This window comes from Drosophila sechellia, chromosome X (genome assembly GCF_004382195.2).
Source record: "Drosophila sechellia strain sech25 chromosome X, ASM438219v1, whole genome shotgun sequence".
In the NCBI taxonomy this organism is placed as follows: domain Eukaryota; kingdom Metazoa; phylum Arthropoda; class Insecta; order Diptera; family Drosophilidae; genus Drosophila; species Drosophila sechellia.
The window spans coordinates 6163420-6188506 of NC_045954.1; the positions used below are offsets into that span (position 1 = coordinate 6163420).

The 25087-nt window shown below is 43.4% G+C and overlaps 2 protein-coding genes across 4 annotated transcripts in view; both read right to left on the reverse strand.

The window, feature by feature from the left end:
* LOC116802098 overlaps positions 1-9318 on the reverse strand; it is a 34230-nt gene extending 24912 nt beyond the window's left edge. Inside the window, exons 1-2 of one of the 3 annotated variants that reach the window (XM_032725224.1) lie at positions 8697-9318; positions 5978-6056 (exon numbers count right to left, since the gene is read on the reverse strand). In XM_032725224.1, the coding sequence (XP_032581115.1) occupies positions 5978-6056; positions 8697-8754 (137 nt within the window). In that variant the 5' untranslated portion in view covers positions 8755-9318. Of the gene's footprint in view, positions 1-3139; positions 4278-5977; positions 6057-8615 lie in introns of those variants that run through there. The other 2 variants (XM_032725225.1, XM_032725226.1) reach the window with 2 other exon arrangements.
* The window catches only part of LOC6612267, a 56267-nt gene continuing 37487 nt past the window's right edge, over positions 6308-25087 (reverse strand). The window contains 5 exon segments of the mRNA XM_002036741.2: positions 6308-10286; positions 23031-23160; positions 23242-23338; positions 23412-23568; positions 24025-24746. Coding sequence (XP_002036777.2) covers positions 8794-10286; positions 23031-23160; positions 23242-23338; positions 23412-23568; positions 24025-24307 — 2160 coding nt within the window. The 5' untranslated portion in view covers positions 24308-24746 and the 3' untranslated portion in view covers positions 6308-8793.

A 25087-nucleotide genomic window follows, 5' to 3' on the forward strand; every position in this document is an offset into this window, starting at 1 on the left:
TCCCCTCCTTCATTCGATTCTTTCCTTCAAAGTTCCAAACTCTTTGGTCGCTGCACTTGAAAAATTATGTGATATGTAGTTGGAAGGGAAAAACGGTTTTTACCATGTTTGGCAATAAATCAATTTGATACAGACAGGAAGCACTTATCTCGAAAGTTTATGACTCAACGCAATTTGGTCAGCAAAATGTCCCAAAAAATATTTACCAATTGTATTATTAATTTCGGAAAGGATGGACTACAAATTATTCATACAACAAATATGTAAGCTGCTCTCTTCAACAGAGCAGATTACGAGAGATTCTTTTGAAGTCCATCAGATCAGATCGCAATGCCTGAACATTTTCTCTCAGTGTGCCAACAACGCGGTGCACTGCGTTCATTCGATTCATTTTGAGTGTAACCAAAGATGTTGCAGCATCCAAAATCTGCTGACGAACAAAGCGAGCGAGACAGATAGATTGCAACAGAGAGAGACGCGTGCATATGTGACGGTGCAAAAGTTCTGGTTGCGATTCAACTTTTGCCGCTTTGGTAAAAAAGTGCCACGAAAGTAATGTTGCAGAGTCGCCTCCAGGGAGATTGAGTGACAGATTGAGCGGGTTGCACGGTAGCAAGGGGGTGGCAGGGGGGTGGCAGGGGTGAATGGCAACGGCGGCGGGAGATATGCCAAAAAACTTTCAAACAAAAACGATTTAAAAAGCGATTCAAAGTCAGATTCTCAAATCGAATCAGAATCGATTAAAGCAAAGTTGTTTATGGCACAAAGTTCAACAGATTGAGCACAGCCCGCAAATAAAACACGAAAGGCTCAAATACCCTGCTAAGAGAGAACTTAATACCAACTTTGGTTTTTTGGCTCGCTTTTTAATCGACAAGTAAAATATGTGACATTGTCTTCTTTTCAGGTTTTATCCTTTTTTGGTGGCAAGTCAGTTGAGGAGGTCTAGAATGTTTGGCAACTTTAGGGTAGCAAAAAGTTGGATCCCTTGGAGCCTGTCATCTCTCGAGCCCCTCTTCACTTTATGGCTTTATTCCAGAATGACAACGAATCTACATTACCCGTAGATAAGTGAGTGGCTCACAACTACTTTACATGTTTCACCTGGCCATGGAAGTTCTTTAAGAAAATGACCAAATATCCTAGCTTAATTCAAAGCAACCGATAATTAAACAACAAATTTTCCTCCTCTTGGGGATGGCTACGTAATGGGCAAAAGCTGCGGCTAAGGGACTTCGCCCAGGACCTCATCTGCAGGGTCTCCAATGCAATCTCAACCAGTTGCATGCTGCCCCTCCTCCATCTCAACTCATTTCAACTCAACTCAATCACAATCTTGAAATGGGCAAACAACCATTGCTTGCACACATCTTACACGGCAAAAAATTTACCACACTTTAACAACTCGACTTTTAACTGATAGATTAAACAAGCATAAATCCGAAGATTATTATTTAATACATCACAAATATGAAATTCCATGAGTTTTTATTAATTAACAAAAGAAATCCATAGAATTATGCAAGAAATGGGGATTTTAAAAAATCATTTCCATTTTTTTTTCAACTTTTTTGCAGTGCCATCAATTGCCAAATGCCAGAACAAAATTTATGCAGAGTAGAAAAATCCTTCTCCTGAGGAAAAGTGTGCGACAAGAAAAAAAAAGGGAGCGATATGCAGAGCACGTGGAGCAAAATCACATTTTGTTTGCGTACAATTTTTGATAGATTATTACAGAATGCGGCAGAGTTGGGTTTTCCGGGCGGGCTGGGCCCTATATACATATGTATGTATACTATATATATACATACATATATATAATGACAGTATCTTGCAGTCACAGCCAGCAACTTCGCGCCAAGTTGACATAAACGGAACCAAGTGGGTTCGGCTGGGGGAGTAAATCAAGTCGGGGAGCAAAAAAAAAGAATATATATAACTTGTATTGAGAGGCTGGAGAACCCAGTACCCATTATCCATTACCCATACGCCCCGTGCGCCACGCCCAAGCGCAGCTTGTTTGCATGGCTGGCATGGAATGGGCCAGGGGATCAGCTTCGGCTTCAGGTTCAGCATACGCTCTGCACTGAACAAAATACTGTATTGCTTTGAGTAAATAGACCTAGACCAAGTTAGAGCGTCTACAACTTAACCCATTTTATCTAGGGCAAGAGAAAGTAATTACGCAAATTAAGAACCAAATTAGTGAGTGATTCCTCCTTTCTTTGGCCAAGTGCAAAGTAAAGCTCCAGCAGCTTGTCATATAATCACCGAGCTGCGAGTGCGTGTGTGTGTATAGGACGTAAGATAGCGATACCCTTGACAGTTCTTAAAAAATGCGAATAAAAAATGAAGAGGAAGCAGGCAAGTTTACTTTTGTTTGCTCCGCCTTCGTCCTTTCAGCCACTTCACCTCCTTAGCAGCTCGAATCTGCCCGATTTTCCCTGTTTTCCCTGCTGCGTTTCAGATTTTGTGCGGTTGCTTTTGGCGCTGGATGCGCTCCACCGAAAAATAAAATGAAATCTAAAAGAAATATAAGTAAAATAAAAAGACCACACCAGAGCAGAACAGGACAGAACAGAACAGAATATATGTACACAAAGTTTCTACTTTCCTGGGCTCCTTTGCCTTTGCCTTTGCCAAATTGTCTTAATAGATTTATGGGCGTACGCAAAATGGCTGCACTTGGCCCGGACCGGAAGTGGCCAAAAAAAGAGATAGAAGAACGGAGAAAGCGGAAAGGAGAGAGAGAACAGCAAGGACTTTTAATTTGGTTGCGCAAGACTTGGCTTTCGCCGCTACACCCCTTCCTTTTCCACCCATTAGTTGGGCTTGAAGCGATATTAGCTGCGGGTTAATGGTACTCCAATTGGGCGCCCCAATTTCTGGGACACAATTCCCCCGGGAAGCCCCAAATCAACTGACCAGAGCGGTTTCCTCTTACCCTCCATCTCACTCGCTCCATCTCACTCTCTATCTCTTTCTCCACCTCTCATTCGACTAACAAATTGTGCTTTAATCTCTTGCCACCGATCGAAAAACTTATGCTCGCCCAGGTATCTCCCTTTTTATCAACTAACTTGGGGGACATTTATGCACTAACTTTAATCGTCATAATCCCCAGTCAGGGTTAACTTACCGACGACGATGGAATTTTGTTGATGTTTGTCTTGCAGCCCCGTTTTGCAGCTCCATCAAGAGTTTAGCTGGTTACTTGGCTCTATTTTATGGCGGGCCTTTCGGTAGCCACGCCGCAAAGTTGCAAAGCCAGGACCCCGCAGCCGTATCCTTAGTAATGCGAGGATTCCAAGGACTGCAAAGATCCCAAGGAGCAGTAGGAGCAGCAGCCGCATCCTTTTGGCCAAATGCCGTGTGTTGTCTGACGTTTTGCTAACGACTTTTCAATGGCTGCTTCTGGGCCAAGGCATAAGTTTTGCGGTTCCTTGGGCTCCTTCGTTCCTTCCCCTCGGCCATAACGTCCTTGGTCCTTTCTAGTGTGTGGTATGTGTGTGTGAGGACAGTCTGCTCCAAGTAAACAGTTTGCTCCGACTCCTCGTGGCTGCTCTCCTTTGGGTTATTGGCTTGGCTTGGCCTGGCAGCAGCTGTTTGAGGCTCTGCAAACATCTGCACGGCGAGAAAAACATGGTCCCAAAGGAGCGGCAATTGGGACTAAATCCCTAATCCATGCTGACTGTATTTTTAAGATATTCAAGTGAGTAAATCAAAGCGAGGTTAATCATTTGAACGAACACCTTAATTTCGAAACAATCGCATGACACATTTCACGTTATCCTGTTATCCTTCAATTGGCAACTTAATTACATACTTTCCCACACCTTGGCTTGGCATTTGGGAATCTCGAGACAGACTTTGAGAGCATCCTTCCGTGCATCAAATGCCATCTCTTTTAATCTCCGCCAGCTTTAAGGCTTTCCCGCTGAAGAATACTGAGCATTTTGGATTTAAAGACGAACCACTCGAGTTTTTTGCCTTAGTGTAGGCAATGTGCCTTTCCATAAAGCTGAGGAACTGCTACAGTTGTAAAAAGAAATTAGTTGCCACCGCCTGCGGGCTTATCCTAGAGATGGTCCGCCCATCGAAGGCGTTCGCCATACACACACATAGCTGCGATCGCTGCCATCGCCAGACGCGAGTTGTTGTAATTGACTCAGACAATATGCTGCCGGAATAATGGGGAAATGTGGAATGTGGGTGTTTTTCAATCGCTTTTCAGGGGCACTTGAAAGCCGCAGAGCCGACACAACGTAACCGTTAATGGGCCAGGCATATCTATTGCTTGTAAGTATATCATATCGCAATCGGGACGGAATGGGAACGGAACGGGCCAACGGGGCGGATGGTTGCGCTGAAAATGAGTTAATAAAATGCGTATGCGTAATCAAATTATATGTCAAGTGTGTTGACAACGTAGCAGTCAACGTTAATGGCAACGCATTGCCAAGAAGATGGAGACCATCATCAGCATCATCACCCAACCATCCAGGATCCAAACAACCAAGCATCCAAACATCCCAACATCCAAACATCCCAACCATCCAGTTTGCTCATCCTCATTCTCGTCAGTGAGTCGTCACATACAGGACCCACTGGCTTCCTTCCTTTGCCAAATGCGATTTTAATGACTCGAACAAAGGAGAACATTTAAGCGAAATTTATTACTTGGCTGTAAGTGTGTGTGTGTGTTTTTGCTCCATCTAAGTTATATCCAAGGGCTGCACTTGCTACCAAGGATCTGAATCCACTTCGATCCAAGAAGTGCATCCATTTCACCGACTGATCCCACTTCACCTGGTCGAATTAGTCTGCTCTGGCAGCTCTCGCACTCGCATTTGCCATTTGACGAAATTAATTTAATGCCTCTGTGTAAATTGAGGTAATGGTGATGTTACACAAACATTCGGATGTAACGAGCAGATGGCTATGTGTACAAACAATGCAAGTACAGTGCAGTTCGCCACTATAAAGCCCATTGAAGACATCAAATCCACTTGGGTGAACTCTTGCTATGCATTCGAAATTAATGAAAACCTATATAGAGCGGCGATTTATCATGTTAGGTTGAACTTACAGCCATGGAACGCAACGTTCAAATGTGTATGCATTGGCTTGATAATTTCGAGAGACAGTCGAGTACATTACACATCATTTGATGGGCTAATGCTTTTCCACTTGACATTTCGTCTATAGGTTCGACACACACTCGAGCGAAGAATTCATGGGGGAAATGCTGGCGTAAGTGCGATGACCGGATATGGAGATATTTGTCAGAAGTAAATTAAATTGATGTGGCAAAAAGCCGGAATCTGAACTCTGGGCTCTCGTACACCAACAGCCAGAGAGCCATTCGGTTGAACACCTGGATGCGATTCTTGATTAAGTGAAATTTCATTCCAGTGTTGTCATAAAATGCACACGAGCAGCGAAATGGCCACAAAGATACAGATACAGATACAGATACAGCTATAGATACAGATACAGGCTGAAACGCAAATTGATTGCGAAGCTGTTTGCTATAAATTATTAACACTAATTAAATGATTAAATAATTCACAAAAAAAGAGGGAGAGAGCGACCGGAAGGGAGTCCTTTTTTTTATTGGTCAGACTATCGCACTCGCACTCGCCCGTTTTTATCTTTATCAATTAACGCGCAAATTGATTCTGCGCATTTCATTTAAATTTAAGATATTCACATTCCCCCCTCTCTCTCTGTCTCTCTCTTTTCTGCCGCTCCAATAAATTCGCAGTTTCTTTTTGATGATTTTGGTAATGCATCCTCACGTTTTTGGTTTCAGTTTTCAACGAGCCTGTCCGAAAAAGGCATGCCATAAATAGGTTCATTAATTGAACCGAAATGAAAATATTGCTCATGGACACAACTCTTGGAATTTCGAATGGCTTGGCCTTAATTTCGATTAAATGTTACTTAATCATAATATTGAATTGCAATGACTTACCGAATCTTGCAGATGTATCTGGGCGTATCGAATGTGGGCAGGACATTCCAAATGCGAAGATGATTGTGATCGTTAAAACCTGAAATCAGACGAAATTAAATGTAATAAAAAAAATAAAGAAATGATAAAAATAAATTCGAGAGCACTGAAGCCAACTAAATATTGAAATAAATCCATGCCAAATATTTAAAGAAATAAAGATAGATCCCATTAAGATGTGGTCTCTTGTTGACAATCTGCAAATATATCACCTAAAAGACCACACACGCACACACTTTCGGCATTTGTTAATGTGAACCGCAAGTGAAAAAACAAACAGAGAGTTGTTGATTTTTGACTAAATTGTTCATGATGTATTTATTCTTCTCTTTTCTTTTGGTTGGGCTTGTATATATATGTATATATATAGAGAGATGTTTGTATACATATATATATATATGTATATATATGTGATGCGAACTGCGGTATTTCTTATTGGTATTTGCCTTTATCAATGCTAGATTAGTTTCGTTTTGTGTACGGCTACATATCTATATGTATATGTATATGTATACGCATATGTATGTGTATCTAGTGGACTAGGAGTACATATGAATTAGAGTAATTATCCTTAACTGCCACTCGCAATGAGCCTATGCGGTTAGCCTAAAAGTTCAACTTACCGTGCTAGGAATTTGACAAAAAAAAAGTATCGTTACATTTAGTTTACTTTATGGTATTAATTTGTCTGTGGTTGTGGCTCTCTCTGTCTCTCTGTCAGTGTGTGTGTGTGTGTGTGTGTGTGTGTGTGTGTGTGTGTGTGTGTGAATGCGTGTTGAAGTGGTCTTAATTTAATTACATTGGCTTAATTTCAATATTTGTTTTATCGCTCTTTTGTTATACTATTACCGTTTGGCTGTTAGTTAGTTAGTTAGTTATTAACTACATAGACATCTATCTGAATTGGCTTTGGCTATGACCCAAGTTTTTGAGCTCTGCAATTAGTCTCTGCGGGGCCACAACCCATAAATCGAAGGTTGTCCAGCATGTTGTATTTTTAAAAAACTTCTTTATTTATATGTTATATTAATCTTCTTTTTCGTTTGTTTTTTTTTTCTGTTTTTGTTGGCATGCTTTGTGTTTTACGAGCGATGACTATCCTATCTGGTTTAATTTCACTATTTTAATTGAATGCCACAAATTGAATATGGCAAAAATTAACAAATGCAACCAGGCGGCCGGCCACGCCCACTCTGAAATTGAATTTATTTTAAATGAATTGCCGCAAAGCAGCGAAAGCAACAAAAACGCGCTCAAATGAGCTCCGCTCGCTTGACAGCCCTCCAATTGGATGTCCTGTCAGTGGAAAACAGCAACACCAAACAGAAAACGGCCAACAGAACACAGGCAACTGAAAACAAGGCCAAAAACCAACAGAAACAAACAACAAATGGCCATTCACGCGCTCAATTACCTACAATCAAAATGCATTTAAAAAGTATTTAAACCTAATTGCCAGTGGGCGGTTTGGAAATTACGAGTTTTGCCAAACGGATGGAAAATGGCGGCTAAAAATACTCAAGCTAAATGCCACCAAAGTTTTTGAATAAATCGCTGGTAATTCGTTGATCGCTTGTACGTGGCATTTAGTCGGATTAAAGGTCAGCTTCAACAATCAATTTTGATAATACTTTCGGTTCCCCTCTTTGGCATTTATCTTACACTCATATTATACACACTTAACACTTTGAACCTTATTCACTAACGGTTACATTCAACAGTTCGATTGGTAAAAATGCGAATTTACATTTAAAAACACATTTGCTATTATTGGGTTGCATTTTTACATTTAACTTGGCACCGTTTAACAGTGGGAACTGGGAAACTTAATTTACAGTTAGTACAGTTAGTTAGTTATTGTTAAAAAAAAAAGTTACTATATTTTCTAGAATAGATTTCGATTTTACTTGGCACAGTTTAAACAACATTTGGCATGGCTGAAAATAAAACCATCAGCATTTTGCAAATAGAAAAAAATATGCCTTCCGGAAATTTATACATATTTGCCCTGCGAAACAGCAAATAAAAAAATTGAAAATTGAACCAGAAACGGCGAAACAAAAAATGACAACAAAAAAAAAAAATGAACTGAGAGAGCAGGAGCAACTAACTAACAAATCGCTTAAATAAACTTTGTCCTTTGGTATTTATACAATTTGTCATTTTCATTTGCATTTTGTTTGCTCTGCTTGCCCGCCCCCTAATGCCACGCCCACTCACTATTTATTATTCATAGTGTGTGTGTGTGTGTGTGTCCGTGTTCATGTGTGTGTGGTTGAGTGTATTTATTAATTCCTGGATCCGTGTTCCACGGCATTAACCGTAAAACGCCCTCACGCAGCATTTAATTATTTATGCATTTATCATTTAGAATTTTAATTTTAATTCACTCTCTCGTTCTGTCGCAAAGTGCGACTCAACTTTAGTTGTTTGCCTTCTTTGTGGTTTCTGTATGCTATATTTACACACATAACATTAAATATTTGCTCAATGTTTTATTTATATTTATGTATATGCTGAAAAACACAGTGGCCCTCAAAAGTAGGCAATGTTTTTTGTTCCACTCCCTTTTGCTTCGGAAAAGAGTGCATTTACTTACAGTGTGTTGGTGTGTGTGTGTGCATGTGTGAGTGAGTGAGTGTTGATGTTCCTTTGATTTTCTAGACACGTATCACTTCACCTGGCGCCGGTCCAGCTTTTGGACACAGTGCATCATCGATGCTGTCGCGCAATCGCATTGCTGCATCCAACTGGGCCGCCTCGTCCTGCGCTCCTGGTCACATGAATATATCGCCCACGGCCGGCGATTTTCGCGGAGTCGTCGGCACTCCGTGTGGACAATGCGGTGGCGTGCCGGAGCCACCGGCTCCTCCGCCAACTGCTCCACCGCCCACCGCCTGCTTTGACTCATCCTCGAAGGTCACCATCTTCTCGCTGCGCGGCTTTAGGGTGACAATCTGCAGTTGTGCCGGCGGCGGAGGCGGTTGCTGTTGCTGCTGCACAGTGGGCGTGGCCGAACAGAGCAGCGTCTGGGGTGGACCCAACTGGAGGCCATGTGGCAGGCCCATGCCCATGCCCATGTTCATGCCCATGCCACCCATATTCATGCCCATTCCGCCGCCCATTCCACCACCACCACCACCCACCATATTGGGTGAGTATCTACGTGGTGGCGGCAGGGCGAGATCGCCCACTCCCGACAGATTGAACTCACTGATGCTGCGCGGCACAAAGTACTCCAGATGGTGCTCCGGTATGCCCGTCGATCTGCGGATGGGCGTGTTTCGCTGGAAGGCCGATCCTCCGCCGGAATTGTTGGCCGCCTGCAGGTGACTCCTGCGCGGCAGCGAACTGTACTGCGTTAGCGTGTGGGCGGGTCCAAAGAACATGGTCTGGTGCTGGCCGAGATTGTTTTGCGGCTGCCCCAGGGCGCCGCCGGCCAGACCAACTCCCAATCCAACGCCCAGACTGGGATCCGCACTGGGTCGCTGTCAGGAGGGTTTCGGCGTGACCGCCACGGTGACTAGAGCCAGTTCCTCGGCCTTGGGCATCACGTGATCCTGGACGCTGAAGCGGCGCAGCCACAGTACGATCTCCGTCTGGATGAGGCTGAAGCACATGGCCACCACGGCCATGCCGACCAGAATGTAGGCGGAGGCCGTGTAGAGAGCCACTGCACCATTGGGCGCCATCTCACCGAATCCAATGGTTCCCAGCGAGGTGAAGCAGAAGTAGAGCGACTCCAGGACACTCCAGTTCTGCAGTTTGTGAAACAGAATCGCACCACTGCTCACATAGCAGAGCAGCACACACACGCAGATGGATATGGGAACACTGGGCGAGCCACGGCGATTGCCCGAGGATTTCTTGCCCGGCTGCACCTGCTGTTGCTGCGCCTGCTGCGCTTGTTGCGCCTGCTGTTGCTGCGCCTGTTGCGCTTGCTGCGCCTGCTGCTGCTGGTACACCGACGGCGGCAGGCCGTACTGATGCAGCTTCTGGTGGCCATAGTGCCCCTGGCCCTTGTTCTTGTCCGTCTTTCGGCCGCCACCACTTCCTCCTGGGCCCGAGCCCACTCCACCAGAGGCGCCGCCACCGGGGCCAACACCAGGTCCGCCCTTCACACGCTGGCGCCGGAACAGGCAGCGCATTCCCGCCGAGAGCGCTTCGCCCATGGCGGATAGGTAGAGCAGCACGATGGGAATCCCGAATAGGGCGTACACCAATGCCGCCACTCGGCCCCACTGCGTCCGCGGTGAGATGCCGCCATAGCCTGGAAAAAAACAAATAAACAATGAATTTGCAGTTGCAACACTTTACAGGGATGTAACTAAGGATTATTATATATCTAGTTAAGATTGCTGCTTGAATTGATTTAATCATTGGAGTTTTTCCCACGTGTTTTGTGTTTGCCTTAAATGTTCAGCACAGAAGATAATGCGATTAATAGGTTTCTGGTTTGGGAGGAGCACAGTGAAATCTCGCTAAGTGGATCCGAGTTAACTGAGCTAGCTACATACGTGCCGCCATTGCCAGTTTAACTTTAGGTCAGTTCATTATCCTTTATCTAATTAGCTGGTCAGACTGTTCAGATAGTAGAGATACAGGTACAGATACAGATTAGCAGTGGCAGATAGAGTCGTCGTTTGCTCACTGAAAAGCTGAACCGAAAAAAGAGTGGCATGTGCGGCATGTGCATGTGGCACAACAACCTTTTTCGCCCATTTTCCATATTCAACCGACACCCGGCCCCACCAAACAAAGATCCCCCTGGCTGGCCTCAAAGAGGAGCCAAATAATAGAAAAAAACGTAACTTTTTCTGTCGGAGACACTTTGGCTTTGATGTTGTTTGCCCAGACCCGGTGATTTTGGAGCGCAACGGAGGGCATCGGAAGTGGGGTTTCGGGGATGGGGCATGGGGAATGGGAACGAGAGACTGGGTGCCAGCGAGGAGCTAGACCAGCACCCAAATAAGGACCTGTGGTAGGTCCTTCCTAGGCCTTCCTTCCTGTGGGCACGACCTAACCCAACAACTCTGTGCTTTTCTGCATCGGACTTTCGTTGCGCCCAGACTTTCGGCTCTGGAATGAACTTTTAATGTGGAAACTTTTATAATTGAGTAAAATTGTGCGTGTGTGAGTGTAGCCCGAGCAAGTGTGCGTGTGTTAGTCTCTGTATGTATTACATTTTATTACTACAAAAATAAAAAATCCAAACGACAATAGCAAAAAAGCACGACAAAAATCGGAGTTGAAAAACACAGAAAATGCTTTTCCAGCCGTAATGTAAAAAATACTTTAAAATCCCAAGCACGTTTAAGTGCATGGCCGTAGGGAAGAGAACTGTGCGGAGGATTGGGACGTTGCATGTGTAGGCTTTTCCCGGGAATCCACCCAGACCACCCATTGCCCCACCTTTACCCAGACCCACTCAGACCCTCTTGAGTTCCGTGTTTCACACGCTACGTAAAAGTTGTTGAAAATTATCATCGTCGCATGGCCATCGTTCATAAATGTGGGCGTTGCGGGCAACGCCACCATTTGCCAACGACGGCAACGGTTGCGAAAAATTGTTAGTGAAAATTATAACATTTACAATATGGCGTTCATAAAATTGTATGTAGTTATAACTAACTAACTAACGACGCACACATGTCGACCAGGCTATAAAGCCCCCTTTTCAACACCGCCCCCGCACCCGACCCTCTTCAACTAGCTGGAAGATTTCTCTAACGGGTTAAGGGTGGTCACAAAACCACCCATCGCTTTTCAGGCAGTAAAAACTGGCAATTATGCGTGGCAATTTTCGGGAAAAGTTTACCCCAAACTGCATGCCATATACACATTTAACCAGAGCGGGGGAGCTGTAACACGATTTCCATGTTGGGGGATTGAAATCCGGGACCGGAGATTGAGACTATGGGCGTTGGTGTATGGATGGTAGATGGGTGGGTGGATAATGGGCCAGTTGGCCAAGAACGGATTTAGTGCACACGTCCGGGTCTGACATTGGTCAGTTGGTCAGTTTTTAGGGCCTTGTTCTTGGGCAAATTTAGCTATTATGGCAGACGACTTGGACAACTCATTGGCCACGTGGCATTCGTTAACGAAACTGTCGAGTGCCACAAATTTTTAACTGCCAAAGGGGTAAATTATTTCCATTAGTGTCCGGCATGAAACGTGATCTGTAGACATATGTTTCTGGCACATTCAAGTGTTGCTCCTCTCACAAATGTGCATTTTAATTTACTAAAGTTGTTACTTATATGCACAAACATAGTTGCATTGAAGTGAAGTGATCAAATAATTCAGCTGTCGCTTTAATGGCAAAAAATCGTCACTGATTTATGAACTAAAGAGTACAAAGTTGTGTCGTCCTCTTAAATTAACAAATACCTGACCACACCATATGTATGTACATATGCATAGTGAATCTGGGTTGCTTAAATTGGTTTACTTTCGGTGGCTAGGCATGGCATTTGATTCCATTAGTGAAAGTTGAGTGCCGGTTGCCGACAAAAGGGCGATTTCATGGAGGCGACTGGGTCAACGTGTGTCGTCCTACCCCCTTCCCCCTTCCCCGCTAGCAAGGGACCTCTTAAAACCATTCCCCCTTCCCCTTTTGATTTCCGCTAAGGCCTTTTTTTGCCCTGCCCCGAAGCGACTGTAAAATCCAACCCAAAAGCCAGCGAGAAATATTTTACTACGGCAATTTTCGGGCATAAAGTAATTACAAAATACTCTCCATCATACACACATACACACTGACACACACACACTTACACTGACAGAGTTGCGGGTGTGGGCTTTGGGGGAGAGAGAAGGGAGGGTGGGGGTGTGTGGGGAGACGACAAGAACCTCTAATAGCTAAGAAATTAATTTTCACAAAAAGCTATTAAGAGAGTCACAAAAATTTCCAAATATAAAACCAAACAATACCCATTGGAGGAGGGGCTGAAGGGGGATGGGTGGCTGGGTGGCTGGTGGTCGACGAGCACAATGTCGAAGGTTAGGTGGCCCCACCACTGGACTCGAGGTCAAGCAGCAATGGCTGAGTGGGCAATGTGGATTCCTCCCCTCACATTCTCCGTCTCGCTTTAATTACAGATTACACGCAGAAGAAACATTTTTTTTTTTTAATTTATTTTTTTATATTTATTATTATATATTATATTTATTTATTTTTTATTTAGATTTTTCTAGTTCTTTTCCTCTATTTTTGGGGGGGAGAACTCATTGTGCTCGCATTTAGTTTTCGGATTTTCGAAATAATGTGAACGATAATCCTGGCATTGGAGAATGGTGCCATCGAGTAACTGATTAATCACATCAGTCATTGAAAGAAACTCGCCTAAATGCCTTTGTTGCAGAGCTTTCTCTTGTCTGAGGAGAGGTCCAATCTTTCGAGGTTCGTCCATGAGTTGGCATTTCTTAGGACGCGAAAACGAGATTGGTTTTGGTGGACGTAAACTTGTTAAACCCATTCTCGATTTCGATTTCTCCACCTTGTTGTCTGTGGACGGGATGCACTTATGTATAACATTGATCAGTTCATTGTGTGTTCATACGTACCAAGAATCTTATTTTGTTTAAAATCAGCTAATAATATTTTTGAAATCGAACTGAGATTGACTGACTGTAGGGTCTATTTGGACTTGACAACTAACTCAACTGCCCTCTCCGTTCGAAGTTTTTCACAGCATTTGTAACACACGATTTTCGCCTTTACAATATAAAATGGTGAACTGTTTATTGTTGTTTATGCTAATTTTTTTTAAATGCATTCCAATCAGAGAACTGCAAGGGTGGCACTTTTTTACCACTCGACTCACACCCTACAATTTTGTGTGCGGGTGCTACCCGCCACGCACATCGCGGGTACTTACAAACACACAGTATAAATCTGAACAGGCAGACAAGACACCCCGTTGTGCGCGCACCCGAATCAATACGGTGCTCTGCGTCGCGGGTGCCGATCACACACTGCCTAAAAAGGGATGAGTGACAAAAACACTTATGGGTTTACCGTTAAACACATGGGTGTTTCCAAAAATACTCGGGTGTTTCTAAAAATACTCGGGTGGTCTCGTAGTTAGTCGAGTCAAAGACAAGATGCGTAACTCCATACGTTTTACACTTCATACGTTTACACACTATTCTTTCGGCGTGGCTCTAGACTTTGTCAAATACGTTGTATAATATGCCCTTCATCTTATTTTTATATATTATTTTAATTATATATATTATATTATATTTTTATTATTATTTCTCTTTTACCCTTCATTTCTTATACCCGTCACGCTTCCACCCATACAAATTTTAGGCGTACAAAAAATGACCAGAACTGCAGCCCGCATACAAAAAATTACGTGCGGCCGATCGTTGACTGTGCGTCCACTCACCCAAACGGCTCTTGCGCAGCAGGCCTCGGGTGGTTTTTTTACTCGTAACAAAAACACCACGTTGGTAAAACACTCGAATATTTTGTATTGCCGCAAGTAGGGTGTCAAAAAACACGGGGCGCCTAGAGTACCGAGTGTTTATCGGGTGGACGTAGAGTGCCAGTGGCGGGCTGCAGTTCTCTGATTCCAATTATAAAACAAGAGAGAATGCTATATTCGAGTAACGGGTATTAAAAAATTCCAAATTTACTGTATTTCCAGGGTTACATTATAAATAGAGTGACCAGCTTAAGCACAAAGGACCATACATATTGCTCAGTGTGACCAAACCAAAAAATTCAAAGGAACCTTAATTTTTCTTTAAATACATTCTGTTGGCAAAAATGACAAATGCTTGCCTTTATGAAGCGAACGAACGCATTTTCTTTGTGTGTGTGCGTCAGCAAGTTTTGAGTAATGAAATTACGAGAGAAAAACACACGCGCGCGCCCCTCCTCATCTTCGCAAATAGACAAATGTTCAATAAACAAAGCAAATTGCGGACTATATTTCGTGGAAAGGGCAGCGAAGGAAATATCGGAATAATAATAATGATATGCAGGGCCATCCGGCAAGGGCGAAATGAAACAAAAACATGTCATTAAACGCCCCAAAAACAACATCATCAATGGCTGGCTGATGGCAAATGAAAATCGAAGGACAGAGGACAGTTGATGTAGGACGAAGGACTGAGGGACGTTGGACAAACATGACAGCAAACATTTTTATGACATGGCAACTGGCGCTTGAAGAATTAATTAAAAATTAAATGGCCTATTAAAATTGTTATCGAGACGCCGCGACGCCGGCAGCGACGTCGATGCTGTCCATTTAACTGTTAAACAAATGCGAAATGTGAAATGCGGAGAGCGAAATGGAAACAAAAGCCAGCCAGCCGCAGACAAAATGTCCCTCCAACGGCATGCAGTGCTATCAGATCTCTATATGTATATGCATGTATGTATGTACATATATGCTTCGCATATACATATGTATGTACATGGATGACCGTATAGTATATGCGCAAACATACGTATATGGACCATAAAACGTTGCATTCCTGACATCGCGAAGTGACGCCAACGATGCTTGAACATGTCAAAACATGCATAAAAATGCGAAAATTGGCCGAGGGGGCGTTGTGAAGTGAGGTTATAGCTCGCGGAAAGAGACACAATGAGATATAGATGGAGCAAAAGAGACGGGAAATGGCGAAAAGAGAGCAAGAGGACAGAGGAAGTCGCTGCCATTCGCATTTTGTCACAATTCATATGGCAAAACTGTACTGTTTGCCATTGTTACCCGTCCATGAAATACAACAGCAAAAACGAGAAAAACCAAAATTCCAAAAGTTTATTGATAGTTGAAAAGATGCAACGCTTGCTTTTATGGAAGCCCTTACTTTGATTAGTTCATCTAATGCAGTCTTAAAACGGATGCCTTAAGCAAGGCAATGTATTTGAAACAATGTAGTAACATTTTATCAATGCTGGCTTAAATGGAATCGAGACACATTTTCCACTGATTTTCGAACAGAAAACGTAGGTGTTTTAATTCGATCGAAATATAATTATGCTTGGCAATGAAAACATTGTTTAAAACCACTTTTTAGTTGGTAATTAGTTTCGAAATTCCTTCTAATCGGATTATGACCGTGTGCATCGATTACAGCATTGCACTTAACATATTCCGAATATAAATTGAACGACTTTCAATTACCCAACTAGACCCAAACATTTTTTTGCAAAATAATCTCATTATAGCAAACTATTTGGACATAATTTAAATAAATAAAGCAACCAGACTGCTGTTAAGTGGAAACGACAGTTTCAATTAAGATAACATCTTTTTAATTTCAATGCTTTATTGTCAAACGCAATGACAATTAGTATGATAACAATATTAAAGAGATGAAGGAAATAGTGGTTTTTCACATGCATTTAAACGTATATGACATCTAATATCGCAGCCATGAACTCTCATCAATTTGCCTGCAGCCCAGAACGCTCATCCAAAAATAAATGTCAATTATGCCAGCAACAAACTTAAAACATTCAAATCCTGCTGACTGTTTACCAGTGTGCAACGATTTGTCAAGCACTTGACATAACGGATGCAACCCATCTCACATGCTTGTATAACGCTTTTTCTGTATGCCGAACACTCGAAGAAAATATGCATAAAATACAAAATGCGAACTCAAGCCAATACCGGACCCACTGAGCAGCAAGTAGGGGCGTGCATATTTTCCAGCTAACGCAGCAACATTTTCCCCCATTTCACAGTTTTTTTCTGCGATTTCACTCCCCTTTTCAAGCAATCTGTTCTCCGTCTCAGCCCCGCTGACCCTCAGGCCTTTGTGGGGCGCGGGGTCAGCGGGCGGTGAAGGGGCAAGGTCAAGGAGCATGGAGAGTGGCCACTCGAACGGCGACGGTGCCTCGAACACAAGCCCTGAAAAATGTGTTCCATACCCACTCACCAGCGTACCCAAATATGCTGAGCCATGGAGCATATGTACTATGTACACACTGAGAATAAATGGGGACAGTTTTCATATGCACATATGTGTGTATATGTAATTTGTTCGGCGTACTTAGTTGCTGTCTAATCGCACTGGCATATAAATTCGCGAAATATTTAAGGGTAAAATCACAATATTCCTCAAACAACCAATTATGCCAAAGTTTAGGCAGCATGGTCACACTGTGCCGTTGCATAAAATATCCTAAAGTATCCAAGAAAGGGCGCTATGACTCTAGCATGTTCACACTGCGGTTTCTTTTATGGGCTCTTCTTTTTTCGCGTGTAATTTTGTAAGAAATCCGCGCGATTGTTGTGCTACCCTCGCATGGCCTGACTTTTTGATTTTATGACATTATTAAGCATTGATAGGCGACATTTACACACAGAAATGAGAGCTACGCTTGATTGGACCATGTTCCCCGGTGCGAGGGTGGTGTGCGCGTGTGTGCGTTTCCGGATCCGGCATTAAAAGACAAAATCCCCAAGAGAGCCACAGATACAAAGAGCCATTGATGGGGCCTTGTGAGCTGCGAACGCGTGTCTTGATCTCAGTCTACAGGGTTTAAGAATGCCCCATCCCCTATATGGCCGCCCATATATTTTCAGTTTTCCAGTTTCGCTTTCAACTCTTTCTCATTCAGTTTCCATCTTTTTCCTTTAATCTCTGCTTCGCTAGATTTTCCCCACTGGCGAGATTGATTGCCTCAGTAAGCGTTTGCTAGACATGAAAAACTAGCCGAAAAACTGGGCGAAACGGGTGCTTTTCAACGGGGTGGTGGGCTAAAAAATTGAGTAGTATACGTTTCAGCGTTTGACACATGTCATGGTTGTAGTTGTTGCAACTGCTGTTGAACAGGAAGACATTTAATAATGTATGCAGTATGTCAAGGGCCGAATAAAGGCGGCAGGGAAGGGGTTGGCTTGAGGGGTGTGATGTGGCAGTAAGCTCTCACACACACATTAGCACTCGCATTAGGCCACTCAGCGTTTTATGCCTAATCTGTATGTGTGTGAGTGCGTGTGAGAGCCACATTGTATGGCCCATGCAAAGGCGTTTGGCACTTATTCGTGGAACCATTCATTCGTTCATTCATTTATTCGCTATTTCGTAGCTCACCACTTTGCTCGCACTTTCCCCGCTGCTTTCTCCACTTTTCTTCGTCAGCGGAATGTTGACTTATCTGTGATTGCCTCACCGATATTGTTGTTCTTGTCGTTGTAGCCGCTGTCGCGTTTGACATTATTTGTTTTATATTTGACACTGGCACACCCACACAACCTCCGCCCACGCTAACAATGTCTTAGCCATAAAAATGAGGCTGTGAGTTGCAATAAAATAAAATAAACTGCCGCGCAATATATTTTTTCGTCCTTTCCCACCACAATCCAATCAGTGTTGTCAACATCTAGGCTGAACTAGTTCACAAGTTCATTTTGTCGAAAAGAATCCTCGATGCCCAGTAATTTAGGCACAGAAACGGTAAAAATGATCCTAATTCGGAGTGTCATACCTCGCTGAGCTCGTATTTTGATTTTTGAACGATTTGCATTCAAATTTTCACAATCAAATTTTTTGCCATTTTTCGCAAATTTTTATACCTTAAAAAAAATTTGATACCTTATCAAAAATGCAAAAATTTGGTCAAAAATTAATTTTTCTAAATCCAATTAAAAGTGAAAGGGTTTGTTAGCATAGGTAATGAGCTGTAAAAAACTACTACATTTTGCACTTTACGACCATTTTTAGCCAAGTTATGATGAAAAAACCCATCGTAAATATCGAATTTTTGACAAAAGTGGTTTTTCTGATTTTCCGGGAATCAATAATTCGTATTTTTGGCCAAAACAAGAAAAATAATGGTCCAAATATGAAATGCTCGTTATGACATCTTATTTTTTGAAAATTATTAATGTTATCAGTTATTTGACTCGTTTTCAAAATAATTTTGCATGACAACAGTGAAAAGTGTTAAAAAAAGCTTTAGTTTCTATGATGCAGCCCCTTCAACCAAGTGATTGTTAAGCTGCACAAACTAATTAGGCGCAGTTAGAAAGAGACTCTGAAAAATACTGCCAAATTAGTTTCCCCATTTTTGGCCAACACAGTTAACAGCACTGAGCCCATAGATTTTTCGGTGGCACGTGTGGTAAATGATTATACTATAGTTGCCGACTCGGCCGGCGAAACACAATTCCGGGCATACAAATTATGTAATAATAATAATACAACAGAGGACGTGTTATCTATCATGGCGCAACGAAAGTGTTTGCGGGGTGGCGGGTGAGGGGGCATTTTTCGTGTGAATATAATGCAGGGCAAGAGTGTTTAATAAAGTTAATAGGGGCCAATAGAGCACAATGCTGGTCATGCAAATAGGTGCGGGTGCGGGTGCGGCGGGTGCACAAAATACAAATGGCGATTCAGTCGAACGGTTCTTTCTCCGCATTGCACAGCCATTTGTAATTCAAAATGGCAACCGGAAGTGGCAGACGAAGCCATTCACGGATGGTAATAGTTTATGGTCTGGCAGCGTTGAAGGTCAATAGCGCGAAGAAGGTCAGAGTGGGTTGTGCATGGTGGCTTGGGGTGCTTTTTTCTTTTCTTTTTTTGGCGTGTAGTTGCTTCCCTTTATTTGCCAGAGATTTATGCGGGCCAATCGAGTGTGTTCCAGCCAGTTTGCATTCACTTATCGATTGCAAAAGACCGAGGGGAAAGGGAGCACGGTGATTGCCATTTTCCAGGATGTATATAGTTTAGTATGTATGGCTCCTTCTTTGACCAACCACTGTTCACATCCGTGCGCTTCCGACTCAATTAAGTTCTCATTCTGCACCGGCGACAAATCCAATTAACAATAAAGCGCCGCCCTAATGACATGCCACGCCCCAGAACAAAAAAAAAAAAAAAACTAGCAACTTTTCCGCAGTTAGTTGGCTAAAAGTGGGTTCTGCGGTGGCTCACTGCAGTTGGCCAAATTGAATCGCAGCTGTCAGAAAACTGCATTGGGTGTATGTGTGTGAATGCGTGTGTTTCGAAAACAAAACACATACAGACATACAAACAATAACCAGCGTATAAATCACAACTCAATGGACTGTGTGCGGTGGTATTTATTGGTTCCATGTTTTATATTTATGAGTGCAAGTGTTAATTTTATTACCGCAGAACGGGGCGTGTATGAATGGTATTAATTATTCCTGGCAATAGACAATTAACGACTGGATTGTGTCAACCGATAAGGCGAAAATCGAAGGATATGCAAATAGATCGACATAAATTTGGAGTTGTAAGTGTCGTATATCAACGGATGGGATTTTCAGCACGCCATTAGCCCACAAAAGTAGGCAATGAAATTAGTTTTACGAGCTAAGCACAAACATACGCACACGCATACAGACAACCACAAGAATTTGCCAATTTTCGGTGGATTTTAATTGAAGGACATCAGGTGGAGACAGGTGGGCCAGTGCGCACATCAAAAATAGTGCAATGGCTATAATCAAGTACCTAAATATCCGTATACCGAACATTTAGCAGCCATGACAGACATTCGAGTGTGTGTGTAAGCCCGGGCCAAATATCTTCTTTATTGAATAATGAGCCAAGTGTCCTGGCAGGGCTTTAACAGATAATCGAGGGGAATTTTGCATAATGGTCTTGTTGTCTCTGCCGACTTAATCTCATGACGATCGTTTTGTCGAACGCTTCGAGCCGCAACCCCAATTCCCCGGCAAAACTTTTTGGCCCCACTCCAAGGTGACTTGATGGTCTGGCTGGGATTTTCAGATTTTCAGATTTACCGATTTCGAGACTTTCACATTTATCCCCACCGCTTTACTCTCCACTTTGTTGGCACTGGGCGGAGACACTTGGCTTATTTATAGAAAACACATTAGCCGAAAACAATCGAAACTTCCCACTTAGCAATTTGGGGACAAATTGTTTCATAATTGATTGATGTGCCAGGCCATTCAGGCCAAGTTGTCTCGTTTAGCATGGCAACTGACAGATATTTCAAATACGGCGCATATGTAAGTAATTGCAATTCCATCAAATCGAACCCAAGCACTTTGTAGTTTGGCAAAACATAAATGGGGAAAGGGCAAAATATTGCATCTTTTCGCTTTGAAATTTCAAGCGCATCAAACCAAACCGAACATCGAAAGTCTGATAAATTAATAGGTAAATTAATGAACCCCAACCGCACTTTTTAGCAGATACATGGCCAAACTGTCAAATGCGAAAAAGCATTTCCATCAAGCACTTTAATTACATACATTTTCGGGGGAATCCGAACGGATACATTTCGGAGGGGTGGTGGACTGAACGGAGGACGTGCAACTAGCCCTTCCCCGATGCCGATCCTGCGGAGTGGATGGAATGGAATCCCAAACCTTTGTGGCTCACTATCCTCCTGTATTGCTGCCGTATTTCTGGCGCTGTTGTTTGGTTTACCCAACTGCCAACCGCAGGTTGCCCTGCTTGTCTACTCCGCATTCGGCATTGAGTGCTACCCCCTGATATTCTGGTCTTCCCCCTTTACCTATATCTTTACGATGTCAAAATAATTTCAATGACACCCGCCATACAGTCGTGACTGGCAGCGTTTGTACAACTATGGCTGGCGATATTTAGACAGATTTTTGATAGCTTTCCCGGCGGCGGGACAGCACTCCTTCAACATTTCCGTACCCTCCTTTCCGATGTTTCCCTTTTCCCTCCGGCGGCTGTCCGAAATTGAGTTTTGATTTCAAACTCAATTCACATTAAGCGGGGGAGGTGTGCGGTGTGTGTGGTGTATGTGTTTCTGCTGGTGATTGCTACAAATTCGATTGATTTAACAGCGCGTTTATTGTGAGCTCTTTTGCGCTGGCAGCCAACCAACCACACGCCAAATATCCTGCGTCACCCATTTTCATTTGTATTTTTTTTTTTTGTTCATCCTATAGTCGAAACATGCTGATTTTATTATTTTTTTTTTTAAATTTTTGAGCTTTTTGCTGCCCAGTGAATTGAATATGCCAAGACAAATTCGACAGTTGATACCCTCCGTGGGGAAAGCAGGCGTACGTGACCAATATCCTTAAGATCTGCGCAAAAGTGGGCCTGCCATTTTAAAGCCTCCACTTTACAGCAAAATAAAGTGCACAAAAATAATTTAAATACCATGCCCAGCCTGCTGTTTCTTTTTTTATATATAACATCAAATGTTATTACTACAAATTCAAGAAAAACATTAAGCGAAGCTTCAAATTGGTCTGTCATATATGTAAACTTATTTTTTCGATGAAAATTTGAAAATAAACAAATTACGATGGCCGGAAATGAAAGTGTTGGCCAGGCAGCCGCCTCTTGCTGGCCGTTTCAAATTATTTTTCCAATTAATATTTGGGCTCTTAACAATTCAATTTACATGCGAACTTTTTTTTTTTATCACAAGTGCTGCCTGGGTGCTCGGCATGTTAAAAAGCGATGGGATTGCATCTTAACAACGGTGCAGGGAGCAAAAGGACTCTCGACTGCTTAGCCTCCGGGTTACTTATAACTAATTGAAATCAGACAGCAAAAAAAAAGAAAAGCCAGGCAAGCGCATTGGTAAATTGAACGAAAAAAAAGGGGGGGAAAAATGTGTGTGGCCAGGAGGCCGAGCGATCGGAATCGATGCTGTCAGTTGACAGTTTGTTAATTAAAAACAGCAGCCGTTCGTTGGGCGGTCGGTTGGTTGGCAAGTGGGAGGTAAATGGGTGGCAAGTGGCAAATGGCAAATGGCGAATGGCCAGTGGAGCGGACATCTCTGGTCCGGGGCGGTCACTCAACGTATCACGCACACACGCACACGTGACGGGGTTCATGCACTTGGCATGCTCGGATGGCAAACGTCAGATGCCCGGGCTAATAAATTGCCCAGAGAATCGAAGGAGCGCCGAACAAAGGAAATGGGAAGAGGTTGCAAGAGGTGTAGTAGGGCTACTAGTGGCGCACACGGGGCGCGTATGAGCGATGCGTCCAGGGTGGCAATGTGGGCTGCTTGCGAAAGGCACTTCTCACTCACCTATCGTCGTAATTAATGTCAGGGAGTAGAGAAAGGCCGAGGCGTAGGTCCATTTGTGTGTGGGCGCATTCAACTGGATTCCGCCGGGGGGATAAACCTTCGACTGTCGCACCGCCCGCAGCAAAGTGTCCTGAAAAGAAAGGCGCCAAGAAGATGCTCAATTAGTGTCCCGAAACTGGCCAAAATGTTGTTGCGTTTCGGGTATGCTCACCTGAAACAGCTGCACCTCCTGCGCGGCGAGTCGCGTCCAGTTCTCCTTGTACAATATGTTCAGGTCCTCCGTTATTGACCACAAACGATCCACAGTTCTGTGGGCGTAAGTAAAGTACACAGTGTATGTATAGAAACTGAAAGATCAAGCGAGAAAGTAATATAATTCACCTGGATCGTATCTCGGCGTTGGCCAATTCGGTGCGGGGATATGGCTTGGAGGCGGCCACAGCGGTTTCCAGGGCGCCACCATCCTCCAATTCGCCCTCGAGCGTCACGAACACAATGGAACCCATGGCGGTGTAGAGCAGCACCAACAAAAGCACGCCTGTCGCGAACAAAAGTGTCATTAAATGCAACTCACACTGCATTTTTGGCAGAGTAAAACACTCATAATTCAATTTAGATAAAATTTCAACAGCTGTATTAAATCACTTTTTGTGATGCTTGAAAACTATGCCAACTGCTGTATTTCAAATAATTGAACAGGGCAACACGGCGTATGATGAGTACTAATATTTATGCTGCGTACACACTTCGCTTGCAGCAACATGAACATGTTGTCAATAAATATTTTTAATGAAGCAATTTTAAAATGGTAATATAAATCATTTTCGGAATATGTCGCTACAAAAAAAAAAAGAAAAACACGAAGCTTGCCGTACAACGCGGCGAATGAGTAATATTGCATTTTATTACTCATACGCCCTGTGTATTTTCACACAGTGTAGCATACTTTCTTTTTAGCATAGTAGTAGTGGACTTATGTAACTTTGTTGCTTACCTGTTGCTGATATGCAGTGCGACTTGGGCGCCTTTTGGCAACCGCATAGACTGCCTACGCCGCCCCCGCCCGCCTCCCGTGCCGCCTGCTTCTCCGACTTGGATCCCCCGCCGCCGCTCGACGAGCCGCCCGTCGACGACTGGCGACCGCCACGTCCGCCGGAACCGTTCGCAGCCGCCGATGCTGCAGTTGCTGCAACGTTGCTGCTGCCGCTGGCGGCACAGTTTCCGCTGCCGTCGCCGCCGAGAAATGCCGCCAACGGCAGTGGCGACTTCTTGTTCATTGTGCTGTTGCTGCTGCCTCTGCCTCTGCCACTGACCTCTAACCTCCGAGTCCTGGCCAATCTGTCAATCAATCAATCAATCGGTGCCAGTCGGTCCGTTGGAGGTGTAAACTTGGTCGGTAAACGATTCGCTTCCCTTCACTTCACTTCACTTCTCGCACTTCTGCCGCTGACAATCAAATCAAACGCTTTGACGCTTCATGTGCCACGTAATTTGCATCCTCCTCTGCGCCTCCGGTTTGTGCGACAGTGGGCGGGGCCTTTTCGATCTTATTATGTGACCGTCATAAAATGTTCTTATTGCTGTACAGCGCCCTTTTACGAGCCTGTCGCTTGTTGTTTTTTCTTTTTCACTCCCCTTATTTTCTCCTTTTGGGTCCTCAGAGTTGGCTGAATGCGAGCGTGGATGTGGAAATGAGACAGCCTGTCGCGCCGGATGCTGCAAATGCAAAATATTTTCATGAAAACCTGGCCAAAATGAAAATGAAAATTGCGATGTGACTGTTTTGGAGCGCAAATTGCACGGCAAACGCCGTGTAATTGAGTCAACAGCTTCAGGTTAGCACAAGGAAATGTAATATCCCGGCAAACCGCATGCACAACCATATATATATATAGTATATTGTACCTTCTATATAAACTTCACTGGCGATAAGCTAGTTCTGAATATTTGACATAGTGCCAAACTAGGTGCTTACCTAATTACATATCATTTAACCATTGCATAATAAGGATGCGCAATTCTAATAAATATTCTCTTAAAAATATGAAATTACAAAA